The sequence below is a fragment of the Poecilia reticulata genome, linkage group LG10, assembly GCF_000633615.1.
Source record: "Poecilia reticulata strain Guanapo linkage group LG10, Guppy_female_1.0+MT, whole genome shotgun sequence".
In the NCBI taxonomy this organism is placed as follows: Eukaryota; Metazoa; Chordata; class Actinopteri; order Cyprinodontiformes; family Poeciliidae; genus Poecilia; species Poecilia reticulata.
The window spans coordinates 22,846,847-22,866,105 of record NC_024340.1 but is presented as its reverse complement, the minus strand read 5'-3'; the positions used below and the strand labels follow the sequence as shown (position 1 = coordinate 22,866,105).

At 36.7% G+C, this 19,259-nt stretch overlaps 1 protein-coding gene across 2 annotated transcripts in view; it reads left to right on the top strand.

The window, feature by feature from the left end:
• Positions 1-19,259, top strand: part of klhl4 (kelch-like family member 4) — a 32,810-nt gene that overhangs the window by 9,893 nt on the left and 3,658 nt on the right. For both annotated transcript variants that reach the window (XM_008420357.2, XM_008420356.2), the window contains exons 2-8: positions 5,050-5,217; positions 7,189-7,325; positions 8,052-8,248; positions 11,468-11,680; positions 14,028-14,214; positions 14,295-14,519; positions 17,196-17,358. In XM_008420357.2, the coding sequence (XP_008418579.1) occupies positions 5,075-5,217; positions 7,189-7,325; positions 8,052-8,248; positions 11,468-11,680; positions 14,028-14,214; positions 14,295-14,519; positions 17,196-17,358 (1,265 nt within the window). In that variant the 5' untranslated portion in view covers positions 5,050-5,074. The remainder of the gene's footprint in view (positions 1-5,049; positions 5,218-7,188; positions 7,326-8,051; positions 8,249-11,467; positions 11,681-14,027; positions 14,215-14,294; positions 14,520-17,195; positions 17,359-19,259) is intronic.

The window sequence follows — 19,259 nt, the reverse complement described above, 5'->3', positions numbered from 1 at the left end:
GAGTATCAGATTAAAGGGGCCTCATACCACACTTATAAACAGTGTGTATGAGTCCATTTAAGCAACATTGTTAAATTCTGCTCATAAACTGAAATGGGGTTCAAATCATTTCTGTGCTTTTTGTCCACCTTGTCCTTTTGTGTCCCTACCTGTACACTTATACTTGTTATATCCTCACGACTCTCATCCAAATAACCTCTTTGCAATGTTTGACAGAGAATATATGACCAAAGTTAACCTGAGTGGAATAGAAACCCTGACCTCTTGCACATAAACAGTAACAGAGGCTTGACTCAGCGTGTTGTTAGTTTGAATGATATCTCAATTCCCACTCCACCACCTTGGAAAAAGAAATACTACCACCTCTCCCCCTGTCAACAACAGTAATTGAGGTGTTTGTCGAATTATCACAGTGCCACAAAATTCACGTGTAACAGATCCTGCAGACAAAACAAGACGCTATACTTTGTAAATATCACTTTGTCTATTCTAATCTTAAATGGCATCTACATAGGTGATATTTTTTTTCTCAAATAAGCGTACAGTACTCGGATAACAAGGTCCCTAAAGCTAAAGATGACGAGAAACATGAAAACAGTCTTTGTCTTTCTGAAACAAAGGTTTAAAGTGTGGTGAATGGAAATACAGCCACATTAATGCTGGACACATCCATCAGACATATTCTGTTCAAATATGGATGAGTCAATTTCTCCTCGCAGTGAAACTAATTCTAGGAAAGTAATCCATGGCTCTGTTTTCTATTAATTTATTAGTAGAGGCCATGGCTTTATTTAAACAGTGTCCCACGGCACATTAGAAATGAAATCAGGAGGCTGGGATGAGGATGTAAAACACAACATGAAAGAATAGAATAAAAATGTGGCTCCATCTTCAACAGAGATGAAAAGATACTTTAAAAAAAATCACTTGGTTCATAATGATGATTAGAAATTAGAGAATAGGCTAAAGATGATTCAAGCACATTTGTGATCCCAAACCATAAAAATGAAAATGTTAAATATAATAACTTAATAAAATTATTTTCTAAATTTTTGTGTCAGGTTGATCTAATGAATGACCATAAAATTAGAACTTACAAAAAGCGAATAAAAGATAGTCATTTGATCTCATTTTGATTATTAATACATAATCAAACTAAATCATGACATCAATAGTTTCCTTTGAACTCTAAAAGCTTGCTTTTTAAATCTTTAAGGAGACTGATGTAACTCTGCACAATAGTGCCCCTTGCTAAATTTCTTTGACAGAGAAAAATGATTTAGCCTTTCAGTTCTCCTCTTAAGTTTATTTAAATGTTTTTGTCTTGTCTTGTTTTATTTTACTCCTCCTCATTAATGATGATATTTTACATTGTTCCAAATATTGATTAATTTAGTCTTAATATTAGCATTCAAATAATAAAAAAAGGCTTCCTATAATATATTCATATTTGGTACAATCTGTATGTACAACTTTAGCTATAACACTGCATATTAAAATGCTTATGCACTAACTTTGACAGTCTAATGGTGATGACAGACCCATTCTCTATGCAAGTTAACGTGCCAGCAGCAAAGAGCTTTCTGCTAAGATCTGCACATTTTCCCTTTGCAGAACGCCTCCAAACCCCCAGCGCACACGTTCATGAGTCTTTCTGTCTTTGTGAAGATCCTCATTGACATAATGCATCCTCTAGCTGCAGACCCCTGGTGTAAAATACGTTGCAGTCTTTCTCTGAATTTGGTTGCAGCCATTTGCAGTTTTGGTCAGGGCTACTGTTGAAGATCTGCAAGGTCATAGACAGACAGACAGACAGACAGAGCCAAGCGGTACACAAACAATTTCAGAAGAATCTGGAATTAGAACATCTAGAATTTTTATGAAAGACATAGCTCTATTCCTGCTCACTTTCAGATCATTGAAAGTAGAAAGCATGTTGGAGCATGTTTGAAGATTACTGCCCAAACATTTTGACAAGCTAATGAAATGCTGGGAGAATATAATACTATCAGACTAGACTGAGGTTTAACTCTCTGGAAATCATTGCATGCACAATGTTTAGAAGAATAATGGCATTGCACATCACCCCAAAACCACCAAACAAGCAATGCAGTTTGGAGAAGGGAACATCGTGGTGTGGCCTGTCAGTCAGCTCATGGCTCTGGCTACCTTCATATGATTGATGGAAGGATGATTGAGATATGCACAAGAAGGGTATTTTAAGATTAGACAGTGATCCCAAATGCAAATAACAAAAATCACTTCAATTCCATTGAAATCTAAGAAAAGGAAGACAGGAGGACCCCAGAGACTCCAGGTTTGAAGACATATTTTGTGAAAGATTTGGTCAAAATCACACCTGAGCAGTGCAAGTTACTAGTTTCCTCTTACAGGACATGTCTTGAGGATTTTATTACCGAAACAACATTTTATGTTAAGTACCTATTCCCTGTGCCAAACTATGTAATTACCCATAACTTTATTGCTAAGATTTTTTTTTATTTTGGGCACTGATCGACTCCAAGTGTAACTTTCAAGTTAATACGTCAATTAGAAATATATTTACTGAGAAAATTGTTGATGTCTTTTGGTGTATATAAGGATATACAGAGAGAACATTTTAAACATCATGAGCATTTGTCTGATCTACTCCCCAGATCAAGTTGCTATAGTCAGTGAGTTTTTCTCTCAACACAGAGCCCAATGGTAGAAGAGTGATTGTCAAAGTACAGAGGCTGAAAGATTTCATGAAAGACACAGATTTGGCACATGATGCAAGAAGTTCTTTAGGAATTTTTGGATTCTAAACCCAGCTGAAGCTGCTTAGTGGCCTTCAGGGAAAAATGGCTGCTATAATCCATTTTGAAAGATACACTTCCCATTTGGGCCCGCCAGGCAAGACGTTCCCTCTTGTAGAAAGATGGAACTGATACTGCTTGGAAAAAGACTGAGATTTTAAGCAACAGCAATCTGCTACAGCAATCTTGGCAATGCAAATGGACATATTATGTCCTTGAAGATATAAAATCGTAATGCACCAATGTGTTATTATTCCTGAACTTTGGATTTGTTTGAATCTTGTGGTAGAATGAGCACATGGTGATTTTGGAAAACAGACTTGAAAGAGGTTTCTCACCCTGAAAAAGTGTAAAATACAGCAAATTATCATCCTCACTTGCACAGCCTGAGATAAGCAGTGTCATTTGAACATCTCTGCTGCAGTGAGTAACATTATGGTGAGAAACCTCTAAAAGGTGTGAAGACCAAATGGCAGGTTTTCAGGTAACATATGCTGTTTGGCATAAAATCTGCTCAGAGATAATGTGCAATAGTAAAAAAAATATATGTCTTCTATTTTGGTTTAGATTTTTTAGACCAATTTATTTATTCGTTTGGCTTATACATAGCCAGTTAACTTTTTTATGGGCTCTCACATATTTGGGGAATTGCTGAGTAATATGGTCATGTGCTTGAGCCGCACTGTCCCAAAAGCAGTTACTTTATTGCAAGGTGTTTTGGAGTTTTAGTGCCTTAATAAAATTGGGCTATACCTCTGATGAGCAGCTCACTACTAGGAGCACAATATACACCTCGGCGCAAATTTACGGCTCCCCTGAACGTGGTACCAAAGCAATTAGTGTCGGAGAGATTGGTAGGCATGAAAAAGCCCTACAGCATGCCTTGGAGCCAATAGAAAAGCAATGGATCTGTTTTATGGCCCAATTGCTTATTCAGTCTTGTTTGGTGTTCCTTTGCGAGACTCTAGAGTCAGTGGGGAATACACAGTCAGGGCAATAAATTACTTTTGGATTTAGCATAAAGTCACCCAATAAAGATTAGACTATAGGGTACTGCAATGACTGCAGAACAACATTAACCAATCCCTGAGGAGCCATATCATTGCTTTTGGTAAAGAAAAAAAAAAAAAAAACGTCAAATGTTTGAAGCCACACTTTAAGACAGCGTGTTAAACGGGACATCAATAGGAGCCCTAACCCACTCCATCTTTACTGCGGTATAAATCTCTGTGTGCCAATACATTTTGCTGCCATGCATTACAGTTTGGATTTGCAGTTTGCTTCTATTGACAAATCTGTAATTTAACCAGTTAAAGCAGCTTTCATATCAGTGCATGAGAGGCGATAAATATGGGCACAAAGTGTTGCTTCAACCAGCAAAAATTTACTATTTTCTTGTCACTTCTTGTTACTATTTTGTTATCAACCTTTGCACAGCAAAAAGTCCATGAGATGATGGGAATTTCTTCTGGAGAGACAGCTCGGTTGTTTATGTAGCTTAGCAAACAACCTGAAATGTCAATGAACACACTTTCTCTGTGAAGGACACCAGAGTGACGGGGTTGCATTATTTTCCACGAGTGTGAGGGATTACTTGGATGCCTGTAAAACAGCGTGTAATCTAGCAGCCTGTGGGGACTGGGGCACTCAGCCTCGCCACAATGTTGCAAGAGACAGACTGGTTCGCTTGTTAAGTCCCTGTTTTCTATGGAAGACACACACTCACACAAACATGCTGCAGATACACACGGGAACAGCAAATAGGAGTTTACATTCTGTCTGGATCCTGGTGCAAAGATAGGGGAGCTTTCTTGTCTCATTGGACGATGCACTTAGCTATCTCCTCATGTACAGAATTTATACATAAGAGTTTTAGTTCCAGCTTAGCACAGCACGGAAGATAGATTTGTCCTGCAGGGAAAAGGATTCAGGGGTGTCGTGTGCCAAACTAAGCTTCTCTTTTTGCTTATCTTTATGTGTACAGCCACTGGCTTCTTGTTTATTCTCAGACGGGATAAATCATTCATCTAATTAATTTCTCTGAATTAAAATTTCCAAACTGATTTGTCTTTATTCTCACATGCCTCTCAAGACTGATTATAATAGTTTGCTATTATATTTTATTTCATTTACGTAGTGCTTTTAAATTTAGCAGAGGTAATGTCATCTCTTTAGTTTCTCACTGCATGCGATGTCAGATCATAATCCGGAAGTCTGGGGTAATGAATCTCTTGTATCTTGTTTTCCACAGGTTGGTTCTGAGCAATTTGTCCAGAATGAACACCAACTCCTCCGATGAATTTTTCCAGGCCACAAATCATGCAGAGCAGACGTTCCGTAAAATGGAGACCTACCTCCAGCACAAACAGCTGTGTGACGTGCTGCTGATAGCAGGGGATCACAAGATACCGGCTCATAGGTTGGTGTTTGTGCTTCTGCCTGCTTTCATTTCATTAATTAGTCCTGCATCTGCTATAGATTAGAGGTGAAGCTGCCAGTCTCTGTGAGGTTCATTAAACTAGTGAAGGGTGTGCTAAAGCTTTGGCCTGGCTCGTAGTTTGCAACACACTTGGATAATTCAAAAAGAGTAATTGGATTATGTTTGAAATGCAATGCATACATAATTGTACAACTGCACTGATCAAAGATTCAGAAATAGTTCTGATTTACTGCTCTCACCAATACCAATTTTTTCCAATTCCAATTTGTCTTAAGAAACAAAATGCTGCTAAAACCGATTATGTATTTTTAGAGCACAGCTTGTTTTGTACCAAAGCTTTTCTTTGACAAAAAGTAACCAACACTGCAAAAAAATGAAATGGTGATGGTGTGAAATAACAAGCACCCCATCAAAGAGCAAGGTCTTGCTCTTTGATGGAGTAGCCTAAATGAACAGCCAAACAGCATTTGTGCTTCCTCTGACTTTATTTTAAGCCATTGACAGACACTAAAAATAGGATCTTCCCTCAAAAACAACGGGCTTACTGACAAGTGTTGACTAGTACAACTTGGAATGTTACATTAAGGAAAGGAAAAATATCAGAAATTTGTGTAAGTGGTCAAGCTCACGATTAATCAATTCCTGTCAGCCTTCGTCTTCTTGGTGCATCCTTGAATAACAAACTTGAAAACTTCCTGCTTTACTGGCTTGTTTCTACATTTATGCTGCTGTGATCTGAGTACACCCTCTGCCAATTCTTATTGCTGCTGATGCAAAGAAAAGCTGCGCTCCACTGCACAGAGGTGTCAATATTTGTCCACTGTAGTAACTGAAGTGAACAGATCACATGATGTACTCTGAATAGCAAGGGGCTCTTTCTGATCAGATTAGTCTATATGCCAGTTTGTATTTTGTTTCCTCATCCAATCAGAAAAAAAGATTTTCTCATATGCTAACTGTTTTCAGCACCTGCTCATCTTTATTCATGTTTAATGTGAAGATACAATTTAGGAATCAAAACATTGTTGCCAGAGGTTATAGTTTTACTATTAGGCCGTCTGATCTTTCCGACTATTGAAATGAGGTCAATACTTCACACAAGTACTTTTTCACATTTTGTCACCTTAGAACCACAAACTAATGTTATTAATGTTAAATAGAGCATAATTTTCTAATTGAATCAAAGAGATACACGTTGTTCAATATTGTAAAATGTGTGCCACTGATTTGCACAGACACCCATAAGTCAATCATTTATACAATCACATTCATTACAATTATATCTGCAAGCCTTTTGGGGAATGTGGCAGTAAAAWACYTCACATCCAGTGATGAAGAGAATCTGTGAAAAGTACTGCAGCCATATGTCCTACCTTTGGTCTCACCTGACCAGAGCACACATGTTTGCTGTGTCCCTTTCGCAGGCAACTACACTTTTCTCAATAACTGGCAATCTTGTCAGGAGGAGCAGGTACATAATATGGATGATGGATAATTTTTCTTACACTTCACAATTATGTTCTTTTTTATATTCATACTTTATATAAAATTTAGTAGACTGAAGTTTAGGGTGTATGGTGAAAAGTGCTATTGTGAGGATTATATCTGCCTGCAGAAATAAGGATTGCTGTTGGGATTGTGTAATGTAATCATTCACCGACTAAGTAGACTTATATAGTAGAAGGGAATTTCTTAGTGACCTTGAAAGGCATAAAACCACTCAAGCAGCATCAGCACAGCGGGAAACATCGGACAGTAGCTACATGATATACGGTAATTACTTTAACAGAACATGATCAGATAAACTCTAAAGATTTGCTTTCATATAAAGTGCAAAGCTACACTTGAAGAAACACAGTCTTTACATTTTACCCTATCCACGTTTCCCAGCAGACACGGAAACCTATGAAGAAAACCCAGCTAAACGCATTTTCTCCCCCCTCATGGCAGGCTCGTCTTAAGCGCAGTTTCGGACTACTTTGCTGCTATGTTTACCAGCGATGTGAGAGAGGCAAAGCAAGAGGAGATAAAGATGGAGGGAGTGGATCCGGAGGCCCTCAGATCACTGGTACATTTTGCATACACTGGTGAGTGCCTATAAAGGAATTCACTGACTTTTATATGATTTTTATGAGACCTCTGTAATCCTGCATGATTAAAATGGATCAATAAGGTAATTCAACAATTGGCTTGCAAAGTGAGAATAACTTCAAGATCTTTTTTTTTTCATTTTGACAGACAAATGGGCTCTAATAAATCTTCTGCAATGTGCAGGAAATAAATTTTCTTAACATCACTTTGCTAAGAAATAACTTAAACAATGTCTATAGAACCTCAAGTGGGTGTGTTTTGCTTTTAAGCATTTATTCACATAAAAATTTATAATCCTTTAGATTTGTCTATGACTCCACAAACAAAGCAGCATATTTAAGGTGTTGCCTTTAAATACACAGATGTGCCTCCAAATACATTAAGTGGGGGCAAAAACTTAGAAAGGCATGGCATCATTGTTTAAATTGTTTTAGGCTGAATTTATGCAAACTTCTTTAATTAAAATAGTAATAAAAATGTAATTCCTTTTCTTAATTATGGCCTTCAGGCAACTATAAATGATTTTGGCAATCTTAATTTGTCTTAGAAAATATTGTATCTTTTTCATTTATTGTGTCCAAATATGTTTCAATTGTACATTTACTGTGGAAAGGTTGCGTACCCATTCCTTTAGCACAAACTGCTTTCACCAGTATTCTTATTTATTATGGGAATATTCTGCCATGAAATATGATGTTGATGTCTATGTCATGACATTACAGGCGTCCTTGAGCTGAAAGAGGAGACCATTGAAAGCTTACTGGCGGCAGCATGCCTCCTCCAGCTTTCACAAGTCATCCAGGTCTGCTGCAGCTTCCTCATGAAGCAGCTTCATCCGTCCAACTGCCTTGGGATACGATCCTTTGCAGACGCCCAAGGCTGTGTCGACCTGCTGAACGTGGCTCACAACTACACCATGGTAGGATGGTAAACAGAGCTACATCGCTATTATGTGGTGAACTGAATTATTCATTTTGCAGTAAGGGTCTTTACTGCAGGGATGCACACGGTCAGATACAGCAATAAAAACTATAAACCGGAGTTTAATGTGGTAAATAAACCAAACCAAGATGGGCTTTTTTTCTAACATTAACTCTGAAGACTACTACTTCAATTAAATGTCCTTTTTTATATATACAAGATATACTCTAAGTGAGTTTTCAATGCAGTTCTGAATTGTGTGGTCCTTATTTATTTTTTCTTTCACATAAAAATCAATTCTGTGCACAAAGTTTATGATGCAAATGGATTTGTTTATAGATTAGCTAATTTAAATATTTTCTGCAACAGAATCAAGCACTGGTACCTTGGTTATTTACATCTCATAATTTAAGCGGCTGGTATTTGGACGAGGGAATATAATAGAAACGGAATAATTTCACGCTTTAACTTTATGTAATTGAGTTGTATGCTGTCAGAGCTGCACCGCCATGTGAGCCATTTCCATCTACTTCTGCAAGGAATATTTGCACTGGATTAAGATTCAGCCACATATCCGTTTTTTCTTTCCAGCCATGCAGAAATGACAGAATGATGCAGGCGTTATCTCCTAAAGGACATCTGCTCGCTCGGTTTACATAGCCTCCGTCTGAGTCCAGGAGGTTAATCTAATCATCAAACTGCACAAGAGGTCCAGCTTCCTGTTCAATGACTTCAGTAATGAGAAGGGAGAGCTGTGGACTTCCTGGTTACACCATCCGCTGCATTCTGAGTGGACTGAGTTGTGTTTTGATAAGCTCGGCTTCCCTGTTTGAGCAAAAACAGCCAAGCCTCTAACATCCTTCCTTTATGAAACTCTTTTATATTTTATGGTAGAAAACATGCAGATATATAGATATATTTTTAATCATTAGTCAGTATTTTAGAGCTCAACACTTATCACTCTTGCTTATCACTTCAGGTTGAAATCATATTTTAAGGCCTTGCAAAAGTATTAATATCACATTCTGTCATGTTCAAACCCCAAACTTCAGTTTTCTTTAATTGAAATTTTGTGATTGACCAACAGAAAGTATAGACCTGAAGTGAGAGAAAGCTCAACACGTTTTGGTATGTTACATAAATATTCAGTCCCCTAATGCCTTTTAATAAAATGCCACCAATTGACTTTAAAAGTAACCTAAGCAGAGCACATTTGTTTGTGTTTTATTGTCAATATAAATACAGCTGATCTATGTAAGACTCAGATGTTATTTTTCGAGAACATTGGTGACCAGAGAACACAGAAAACAGGTCTGGTGAAACACTGAAGAGAGGTTTATTCCAGGGTTTTGTTGTAAAACAATATCCCAGACAGAAAGTGCAATGCAAAGACTTGCTTTCCCACCTAAACTGAAAGGCCAAGCAACAAGAGTCTTAAAGCATGTTTCCACTAAAGAAACTTTTTCCAGGAAACATGGCTTTCTGGAGCTATTATTACTCCGTTGCATTTTAACTGCAGTTGCCAGTGTTAAAATTAATGACCAAGTTAGAGATTTTTTTCAGAAAAATTCCCTGGTAGGGTTAGTATTTTTCCACAAGATTGCTAAAACTTTCAAAATGGTACTTTTTCATATCCGTTTAAAATAGTCTGAAGCTCATACTTCACTTATACTCTCTTAGCTTTAACTTTATAAATATCTGTTAACAGCTGTCTATGCCAACAAGAAGGCATACATTCTATTTCCAGAGTAAAATTTTGGTACTTAAGACCATTTAGAGACAAAGGCATACATAAAAACAACTACACCCCTGTGGATCATTTACAGATTTTTAAGAAACCACATGTTGTTGTTGTTGCTTCAACTCAGTGTGTGTGGTTAATGTTCCTATGGAAACACACCCAACCTCTATTTATTAAATACTTCTATAAATATGGTTAACATTTTGCATCATTTACCCTTTTAATCACTGCTTTCATTTGCTCTAAAACAAAAACACCTAGATAGAATATATTGATATTTGTAATACACCAAAATAAAAACATTAAAAAAATAAAATAAAAAAATCAAGATCCTATTACTTTTACAAGATTCTGTAGTCCGAATGTTCTCCCTAAATAATTAAAAAAACTCCTTCCTCCCATTACACTTTTACTGATTAGTCGCGCGAGAACCATAAACTCTTTCTCCCTGCTGATCTTGTTTACCAGGAAGATAACAAGAGGAGCAATTAAGGACAAAACATCTTAAATGACCAAACGGCAAACTTGATTTAGCTTTCAGTTTTATATTCACCTGTGTTAAACACGCAAGCAGAAATAACCCATCTAAAGTGGCATCAAAGGCTTGGCTGAACTTTCTTCCTCGGCTTTACCAGCACAAATCAATACATGCTCCTCATTTCATTAAGCCTCTCTGTGCAAAGCCTCTAAAACCTGCTCTCATAATGATTGGATCAAGTAACTGTAATTTGTTGCAAGTTGATGATCAATAGCTTGGTTGTTCTTTTTAATTTGCGGGCATTCACTCTAAAGTGAGCACGAAGTGGCTGCAGCAACTTGGTAATTAATGTTCAGCTGGTTTGCTTGAAGAATAAACAAGGCATGCTTGCAGCCAAACACTGTTCAGCATGTCTTTCAAGTGCTTGAATCTTGGATGTGGGTATGGATCCACAGAGACAAGAAAGCCTTTTCTACAGTATATCGTCTGTAATGGAAATGCCCACAGACAAAGACCTTGAAGACGTAGCCATGCAGTGCTGTCATATTGGCTGGGCCTCTGGCCAATAGATGGAAAATTAATCTCAAGAACGGAAAATAGAAGACAAATCCTGGAATGCTTGGAACTCAATACGCTAGTTGGGGAACCGGAGTCATTTGTATGTTTCTCATAAAAGGCTTTTAGAGGCTTTTAGCTGTTAGTGTGATTTGTAACCTGTTATTTAAATAAAAAAATATATATATATGTATATAAAATTACATTCAGTAAAAGTATGATTATAGTTTCAGTTATACCACGCAGAAACTAGAGTAGAAATATCACTATCTACCTTTGTTCATTTGTCTTCACCTCTCTGTCCTTGTCATACTTGATCACCATAGCCTTTAAAATGCCACTCTGACACACACTCGCACAAGCACACACTCTCTGCAGCGAGCGTACTCTTCGGCTAATAACTGATGATTATCTGTCTCCTCTGTGTCTCCTCTCTGTTCCAGGAGCACTTCCTGGAGGTCATTCAGAACCAGGAGTTCCTGCTGCTTCCCACGGCCGAGATTGTTAAACTGCTCTCCAGTGATGACATCAACGTTCCAGATGAAGAAACAATTTTTCAGGCTTTGATGATGTGGGTGAGATTTGATGTCCAGCATCGACAGCAGGACCTCGGGGTGCTGCTCGCTTACATCCGCCTTCCTCTTCTTCCTCCACAGGTGAGAGAACTGAGAAAGCCCATTATTAGGGGACAGTAAGTTTTCATGTTCCACCAGTTGACTTTGAAAGTTAGGACTGAAAATGTGTTTTTTCATGTAGCATTTAGCTCTTCATAGAATATTGATTTGGATTACAATTTTGATGTAATTGTATTTATTAATTTTGTTGTCTAAAGTGCTTATTATGCAGAATTTGTTTTTCTCTTCTGTTGTTTTGTTCTTTATAGAGCATATTGCATAATAAGACAATTGGTTACTTTGTTTCTCATGTATCGCCTTTGATGTATTTAATCCACTGCAAGATAAACTTTTTTTTTTTTTTGCAATTTCACCTTTATGCCTATAACTGGCCACTGTCTATACTTACATTTTTAATTCATTATTTGTCTACATACACACAATACAATTGTAATAAAAATATGATACATTTTTTATTACAATTATAAAATTTATTTTGTTAGAGATGTAGACATTTTAATTTAATTTCAAACATGTTACAAGTTTTCTTATTAACCACCTAAAAAACATGCAAGACAATTTTCATGGTTTGCCAATAATATCTACATGTAAAGTGTGTCATTGTTTAAATATTTCTACTCCATCCCAAGCTAATAATTTTCGAGCTATACGTCTTTCACTATACAATATCTGATGTGTAGCTATATATTTTTACAAAAAGATCATTTGCCAATGCCTCATTTCTACTGAGCGGTAAGACGCAGGTCGGTATTTGGGTTTAATCCCGGTTGGCCAGTGAGAGTCCAACTGGCAGCAGAAACACTGTCCTGAATAAACCAAACCACGAAACAGTGTACCGATCCATGCCATGCCATTCTGTGAAAACGAGGCATAAATCTGTTTTCAAGAAGTGTTTTAATACGCGTAGCTTCAAACGTATTCCCTCTTTTCTCCTTATTGGCAAGAAGTGTTAAAATATCCCTCCTGTTGAATAATTTATAGCTTTCTACAACCTATCATGCACATAATTTTCACTATTTTATTAAGGGAAAATAGAGAGAAGTGGAAAATAGAAACAAAAACAAAAAACACCCACAGCACTGGTGTTTGCAAACGACCCCACCCCAAAAAACACAGCAGCAGATGGTTTAATAAATAAAACAAAATGCTGAAAATATGATCTAATACACCAGATATTTCATCCACTTCGGAGAGGTTGTTTTCCGTGAGGCAAGTAAACAGAAAATAAATAACTGTTATTGTCAGAGCTGGAAGTGTTGTTCTGAATGAATAATGGAGGGTTTTTAAAAGTACTTGCAGGCATGGGAACATGTCAGTATAAGAACACAATTTTAAATAATATAAATAGTACTATCACTATTTAAATTAAGGTACCATCTACCTTTTTTCATCTTGTAGTTTCTGGTTTAAATGGATTTGTGAGTAAGAATTTTCCAAATAGTACAAAAAATAATATATAGTGCAAGAGAGTCCTCCTAAAGTAGCTTGATAAATGTCTTGGTTATCTCATATAAATCAGATATTATGCCACTCTATTATATGACAGTGGTCAGATAGCTCCATTGCTCTGAGCACAAATGAATAAAATCTTTATATTTCATCTGACAGACAGGGCACTTCTGTAACATTTACTACATGGAAATAAATTCAAGCTCTTTCTTAACAAGATAAATTAGACTCAGCTAGTCACAGATTAAAATTCATTATTACATCCAATTGAGATTAAATTCAAATTGAATTTGAAATTATATTGTGTTAATGTTTACTTAAAAATACACAATAAAACTGTACAATTCAATACAGTCAGATAGAAGAAAAAAAAACTGTGCAGCTAATGTCCAAGTTGAAAGTAAACAGAAATAAAAAATGTGCATGATGGGCACAATAATGCTGGAAATAGAACAAAAACTGTCACTGTTATGACAGTCACTGCAGGTGGCTCTTTGACTATTACTTTATCATTTTTGGCATGTTCTGCCCAACAGAACAGGGATAAAATATAATGAGACATTCCCCAGATTTCTAGAACTATGCAAACATAAGAGACAGAGCGTGACAAGGTTACTTCAAGTAGTCTGAACTAAAAATATTTTAGAAAAGGAAAGTTTAACCTTAGAAAGAAGACATGTTGGCTAACCCCAGAACTAAAAGAGAAAAATCTACAACAGATTATCAACAAAATCAAAACATCTGTCTGCCTTTTTATTAAAACACTATTATTAAGAATGTAAATTTCAATAATAAAAAAAAGAAAAATTAGTCATTAATTAATTTATAAAGTAATTTTACTTTGATAAAATGAGATAATTATTAATCATAGAGTTCTTCATAAAATTCTGTCATTTTGAATATTGTCCATGCAATCCAGCTCCTTGCAGATCTAGAAAACAACAAGATGTTCTCTGATGATCTGGAATGTCAAAAGCTTCTGATGGAGGCCATGAAATACCACCTGCTGCCTGAACGACGGCCCATGTTTCAGAGCCCAAGAACCAAACCTAGGAAGTCCACAGTGGGTGCACTTTATGCTGTGGGAGGAATGGACGCTACGAAAGGTTTATAACAGCTCACACACACTGTTTGCCAGTACAGACTGACTGATCAAATACTAAAACTATATTTGGTGCTTTTCTAGGTTCCACCACCATCGAGAAGTACGACTTGCGAACAAATACTTGGGTCCAGGTTGGAGTCATGAACGGACGGCGGCTGCAGTTTGGTGTGGCGGTGATCGACAACAAGCTCTACGTAGTCGGAGGGAGAGATGGGCTGAAGACGTCCAACATGGTGGAATGCTATAATCCTGTCAGTAAAGTTTGGTCAACTATGCCTCCAATGTCCACCCACCGTCATGGGCTTGGTAAGTGTTGGCAGTGGAAAGGTGGAAACAGTATAGACGAGTCTCGATAAAATATCGCATATAGGACCATACAGTCATTTACTATAGGAAATTGCATGTGGAAAAGTTGTTATTTTTGGCAGGTTTATCACTGTGAGTCATCTAATTACATATACCAGCTTATCTAAGTCTCTGTTTATGGTTTTAGCATCTCAGCTGAAGTTTTGCATCATTAATAACTGCTGGATGAAGTTCAGAAGGGTCAAAAATAGCATCCTGTAAAAAAAAAAAAAAAAAGTCTCACTATTCCCCCTGGACATTTGATATTTTCTCGTACCCCTATCAAAGCTTAGCGAGCTGTACTGACCCTGCTCTGCCTTATCATTCCCTGCCCAACACATCTCATATCAGAAGCGTTTTGATTTGCAGTTGAAACAGGTCCTGCTCACAGAACAGGGAGATCTTGTCAAAGCATTCAGCTCACTCGCCCAGTGTGGTAGGAGGTATCAGCGAGCCCATGAGAGCACACTGTACAGATTACCAGCGCTGTCTTTGATCTTTCCTGAAGCAAAATGTTTCTCACTGCTTTTGCTTATTTTTGCGCATATTTTCAGCTTGAATTTATTTAAACTTGGTGGCTGCGAGCACCCCTGCATGCCCGCTCCCCACTGCGCCCGTTGTGGGGGGAAAGAGTTGGTGTTTTATTTTTTTCCATTAGAAAGCTACCAGTTGTTAAGAAAAATGACCTTTATTAAAAGCCACAGAGTCTCTCTGAATGAGTCTGGAGCTTAATGTTCCCTGGAAATAAAGAACTCTCACCAAAGGAAATAAGGGTTAAACAATAAAAAAAATCTATTGTGTTCAAAAAATCCCCCACATTGTTGCTGGTGGAAACCACATTCCTCTTAGACTGGAATGAGAAATAACAATGCTGTTTTATAGTCTTTCCTGTGTTTAAGAAATTTGATCTGCTAAATGTCTCAACTTGCTTCAGCATGAGAACTATATCTCTGTGGAGTTCCAGTCAGTAAGTCTTGGAAACGTATTTGCTTATGCGTGCTTTTTTATTGGAATGTTTGTTGACTTTTGAACCATGAATGGTTGATTATATGTTTGAGTAGAAACATTTTGTGTTACATCGCCAGCAGCATAAAATCACAAAAAGTCAAAAAATTAACCTACTGCTGCTTCTATATATTTGCAGGATTGAGGAAGGTACATTAAACTATATTAAAGTACATACATAAATCATGTCATAATCTACAAAAAACCCACACAAGGATACATTCTTCACCTCTCTATTAAAAGAGGATTAGATTTCTATATTTTCTCAGGGTTAATCGTTATTCAATTAAAAAAGCAAAAAAACAAAAAAAAAAAAACAAAGAAGATTAACACCTTAACTGAAGGCTATTTTGGTAAAAATCTAACAAGGTCCAGTATTATAGAAATTAGGACTGCTATAGAGCAATTAATTTCTAATAGGCTCTTTATTCAAAGCAGACCTTCCATTTCCTGAGGGCATCAGCTTTATTCATACAAGGTGGGAAAAACCTTCCTTATCAATTTACTACAACAGTAAGTTGATAGGGAAAACATTATTACAGTTTGAAAGGTCAGGACAGCATCATTAGTAAAAATATAATCATCTTATTATAGTTAAACCCAAAATTAAACCTGTGGCACATTTAGATTTAAAATCATTTTCATTCAACCAACTTTATTTCTAAAAGAAAATCAGACAGGTAACTTTCTAATGATAAAACTTTATTTTAGATTAAGTAAAAAAGAATAAAAATTCCCCCACATTTGTTTAAAAAAATATATGTTAAAAATTATTATTTTTATTTTCTTTTTAATCATTTTTAATAGGAAAATATTTTGTCTAACCATCTTTGAACTACTGACTGGCTTTCTGCATGTTTCCATGGATATGTTCAGGATTTGTCTAATGCGATTCGGGGTGTTACAGCCTGGAAAACCTCCCAGCCATCACCATAACCTTGAGCTTCTTCCACAGTCACTGTGGCTAGGTCACTCTAAAATATTAATATTATTTCCCGCCAGAAGAAACGTGATTTAAACACACAACACACATTTTGTTTGTGTGTTGCTGCCAGCCTCGGCCAGCTCTTTCTTGAAAAATATATTTTTGATCTGACTGAGACATACCTGGTTAAAGAAAATATATTTTTGAACATGAATTTATGGGGGCTATTCATAATTTTGGTTCTAACTGGATTTTGTGAGAGTTTCTTCACAAAATCCAATTTTGTGATTCTTGGATTTTCTGCACAGTGGTGCAGTTGGTAGAGCTGTTGCCTTGCAGCAAGAAGGTTCTGGGTTCGATTCCCGGTCTTTCTGCATGGAGTTTGCATGTTCTCTCTGTGCATGCGTGGGTTTTCTCCGGGTACTCCGGTTTCCTCCCACAGTCTAAAAACATGTCTGTCAGGTTAATTGGCCTCTCCAAATTGGTGAAATCTGGATTTTTCAGTTGAAATGGACAGGAGGACAAAGGTCAACATTAAAGAGGCATTGGTTGCTTTTTAGTGTAAAAAATATTAACAACTTTAGATTAAATCAATACTGAAATATAGAAATAAAGTTCCTCAAACTAATGTTCAAGGGGGTGCTTATTCTTATTCACACGTTACCTGTACTTTTCACTAAAACATGAATCTCTCTGGTTTCGATTAGGCATTGCGGTACTCGAGGGTCCCATGTATGCAGTCGGAGGCCACGATGGCTGGAGCTACCTCAACACAGTCGAGCGTTGGGATCCACAGGCCAGACAGTGGAACTACGTGGCCAGTATGTCGACTCCACGAAGCACCATGGGAGTCACAGCACTCAACGGAAAGTATGTTCCACCATCCTTTTTTCACTAATGGGTTTGTCATCATTTGAGCAGCAATGTTTTTCAGTTGCATTGCGCATAACGTAGACCACGTTAAAGGTGACAGACGTTTTCAGTTATTTATCTTGTTTTCAAAACCTGTGTTGTGCTTTTCGCATGCACTTAGATTACATTGTTACTCTTGCCATGTGTTTGTTTATGTGCAAACTCTACAAAAATAAGGAAAAACGGAATCTTAAAAACCAAACATCCTATCATGCTTTGTTTCAATCATATAATATAAGAGTAGACGCCTCATGGACCGCTCTCGCCTATTGTCGCTGACGAGATTTAAGGCGGCCATCTTGGAGAGGAACACCACTCCTCAGCGTTATGTGTTTAGCAGGCACAATGACGTATCAGCGCATTTAATCGATCATAACACGCTTTTTTGTTACTGGAAACCATATTCAAACATCTATCAAAGCTACATTTATATACAATTGTATTTTTTAAGTATGTTTTTAGTTCAGCATATCTAAATATGCTGAGTGGCTTTAACAATATAATAAGAATGGAATATTCTGATATTGATGTATGATGAGCATATTACAAAGCACACAGCCGTTCATAATTTATTTAATACATTATTTAGGAATAATACATATTTATATAACTATACAAACACAAATAAATAATGATTAATAATGACACAAATAAATAATGATTAATACTGAATAACATATATTGGATACATGTTTATATATATATATATATATATATATGCATATACATACATATATCTATATATAAATATATGTATGTTTTTCAGCCGATGAGTTCTAGCTTCAGAGTGATTCAGCAGCTGAGATTGAGTCCAAAATCCGATACGAGATTCATCCATGCTGCAGTGAATTGTCTCTTTTTAAAGATATTTCCCTCTTTTTCCTCTTTATGAAACCTTCAAACCAAAAACGGAAGATTTGGGATGTATCTTACTTTTGACATAGTGAAAGAATTACATAATAGTCTTTACTACCTGTGTAAACTTTGCTGGTGAATGTTATAACACATAATATAAGGTTTTATAATATATGTTACATTGTTTCATTTCTAATGTAGGCTCTTATGTCAGATAATCTAAGTCAATGTTAGAGAATAATAAATATTTTTAGATTTACATAATCTAAGTTAACCTTCATAACGGGGCTGAACCCGTATTACACCAAGCACTATAGCTAATATTAGCTGGTACCTCACCGGTGGACATAAATACAGTAAAGTAATATTCTAATCACAATATATACACAATAATATGTCCATCTTACTTGTGAAATGTTGTTTGTGGAGCCCTCAAATCAATAGTCCATCAATCTGAACAACAATATCCCTCAGTGCTGAGGCATCTTCTGTTGTTTTGGTTGAGCAAAGTAGGAGGGACGACCGCTCCAAGATGGCCGCCGTATTTCCTGCGCCGGAGCAGCCAATGCGGGGTCTACTCTTATATTATGTCTATGGATACAATTACCAAAAGGTCAAAGAGTCAAGCTGGCATTAGTCCAATAAAAACAGGTGGACACTATAACTTTAACGGCAATAGACTTGCTACGTTTGTTTCTGGTCTAAGTGTGAGATACCAGCAGGTCACAGGAAGTGCTGTCCTGTGTTCACAGGACAGCTCTGAACATAGCTCCAGTGTGTACATCTGCTAAGGAAACAGGAAACCAGGCTGCTGCTCGGCTTAGCTTCATTCACTATTCAGTGCTAAAGCTCTTTTAACAGTTAGGTCAAAAATAGACAAGAAAACAGCTTCACTAGCATCTATGATCTATTGATAGGCCTGTGAATAACAAGCATGTAATACAATGATGTAATCTTTCCAGGGAAGAACATTCTCGAGGAAACAGCCTTGCTCTAAAGAAATA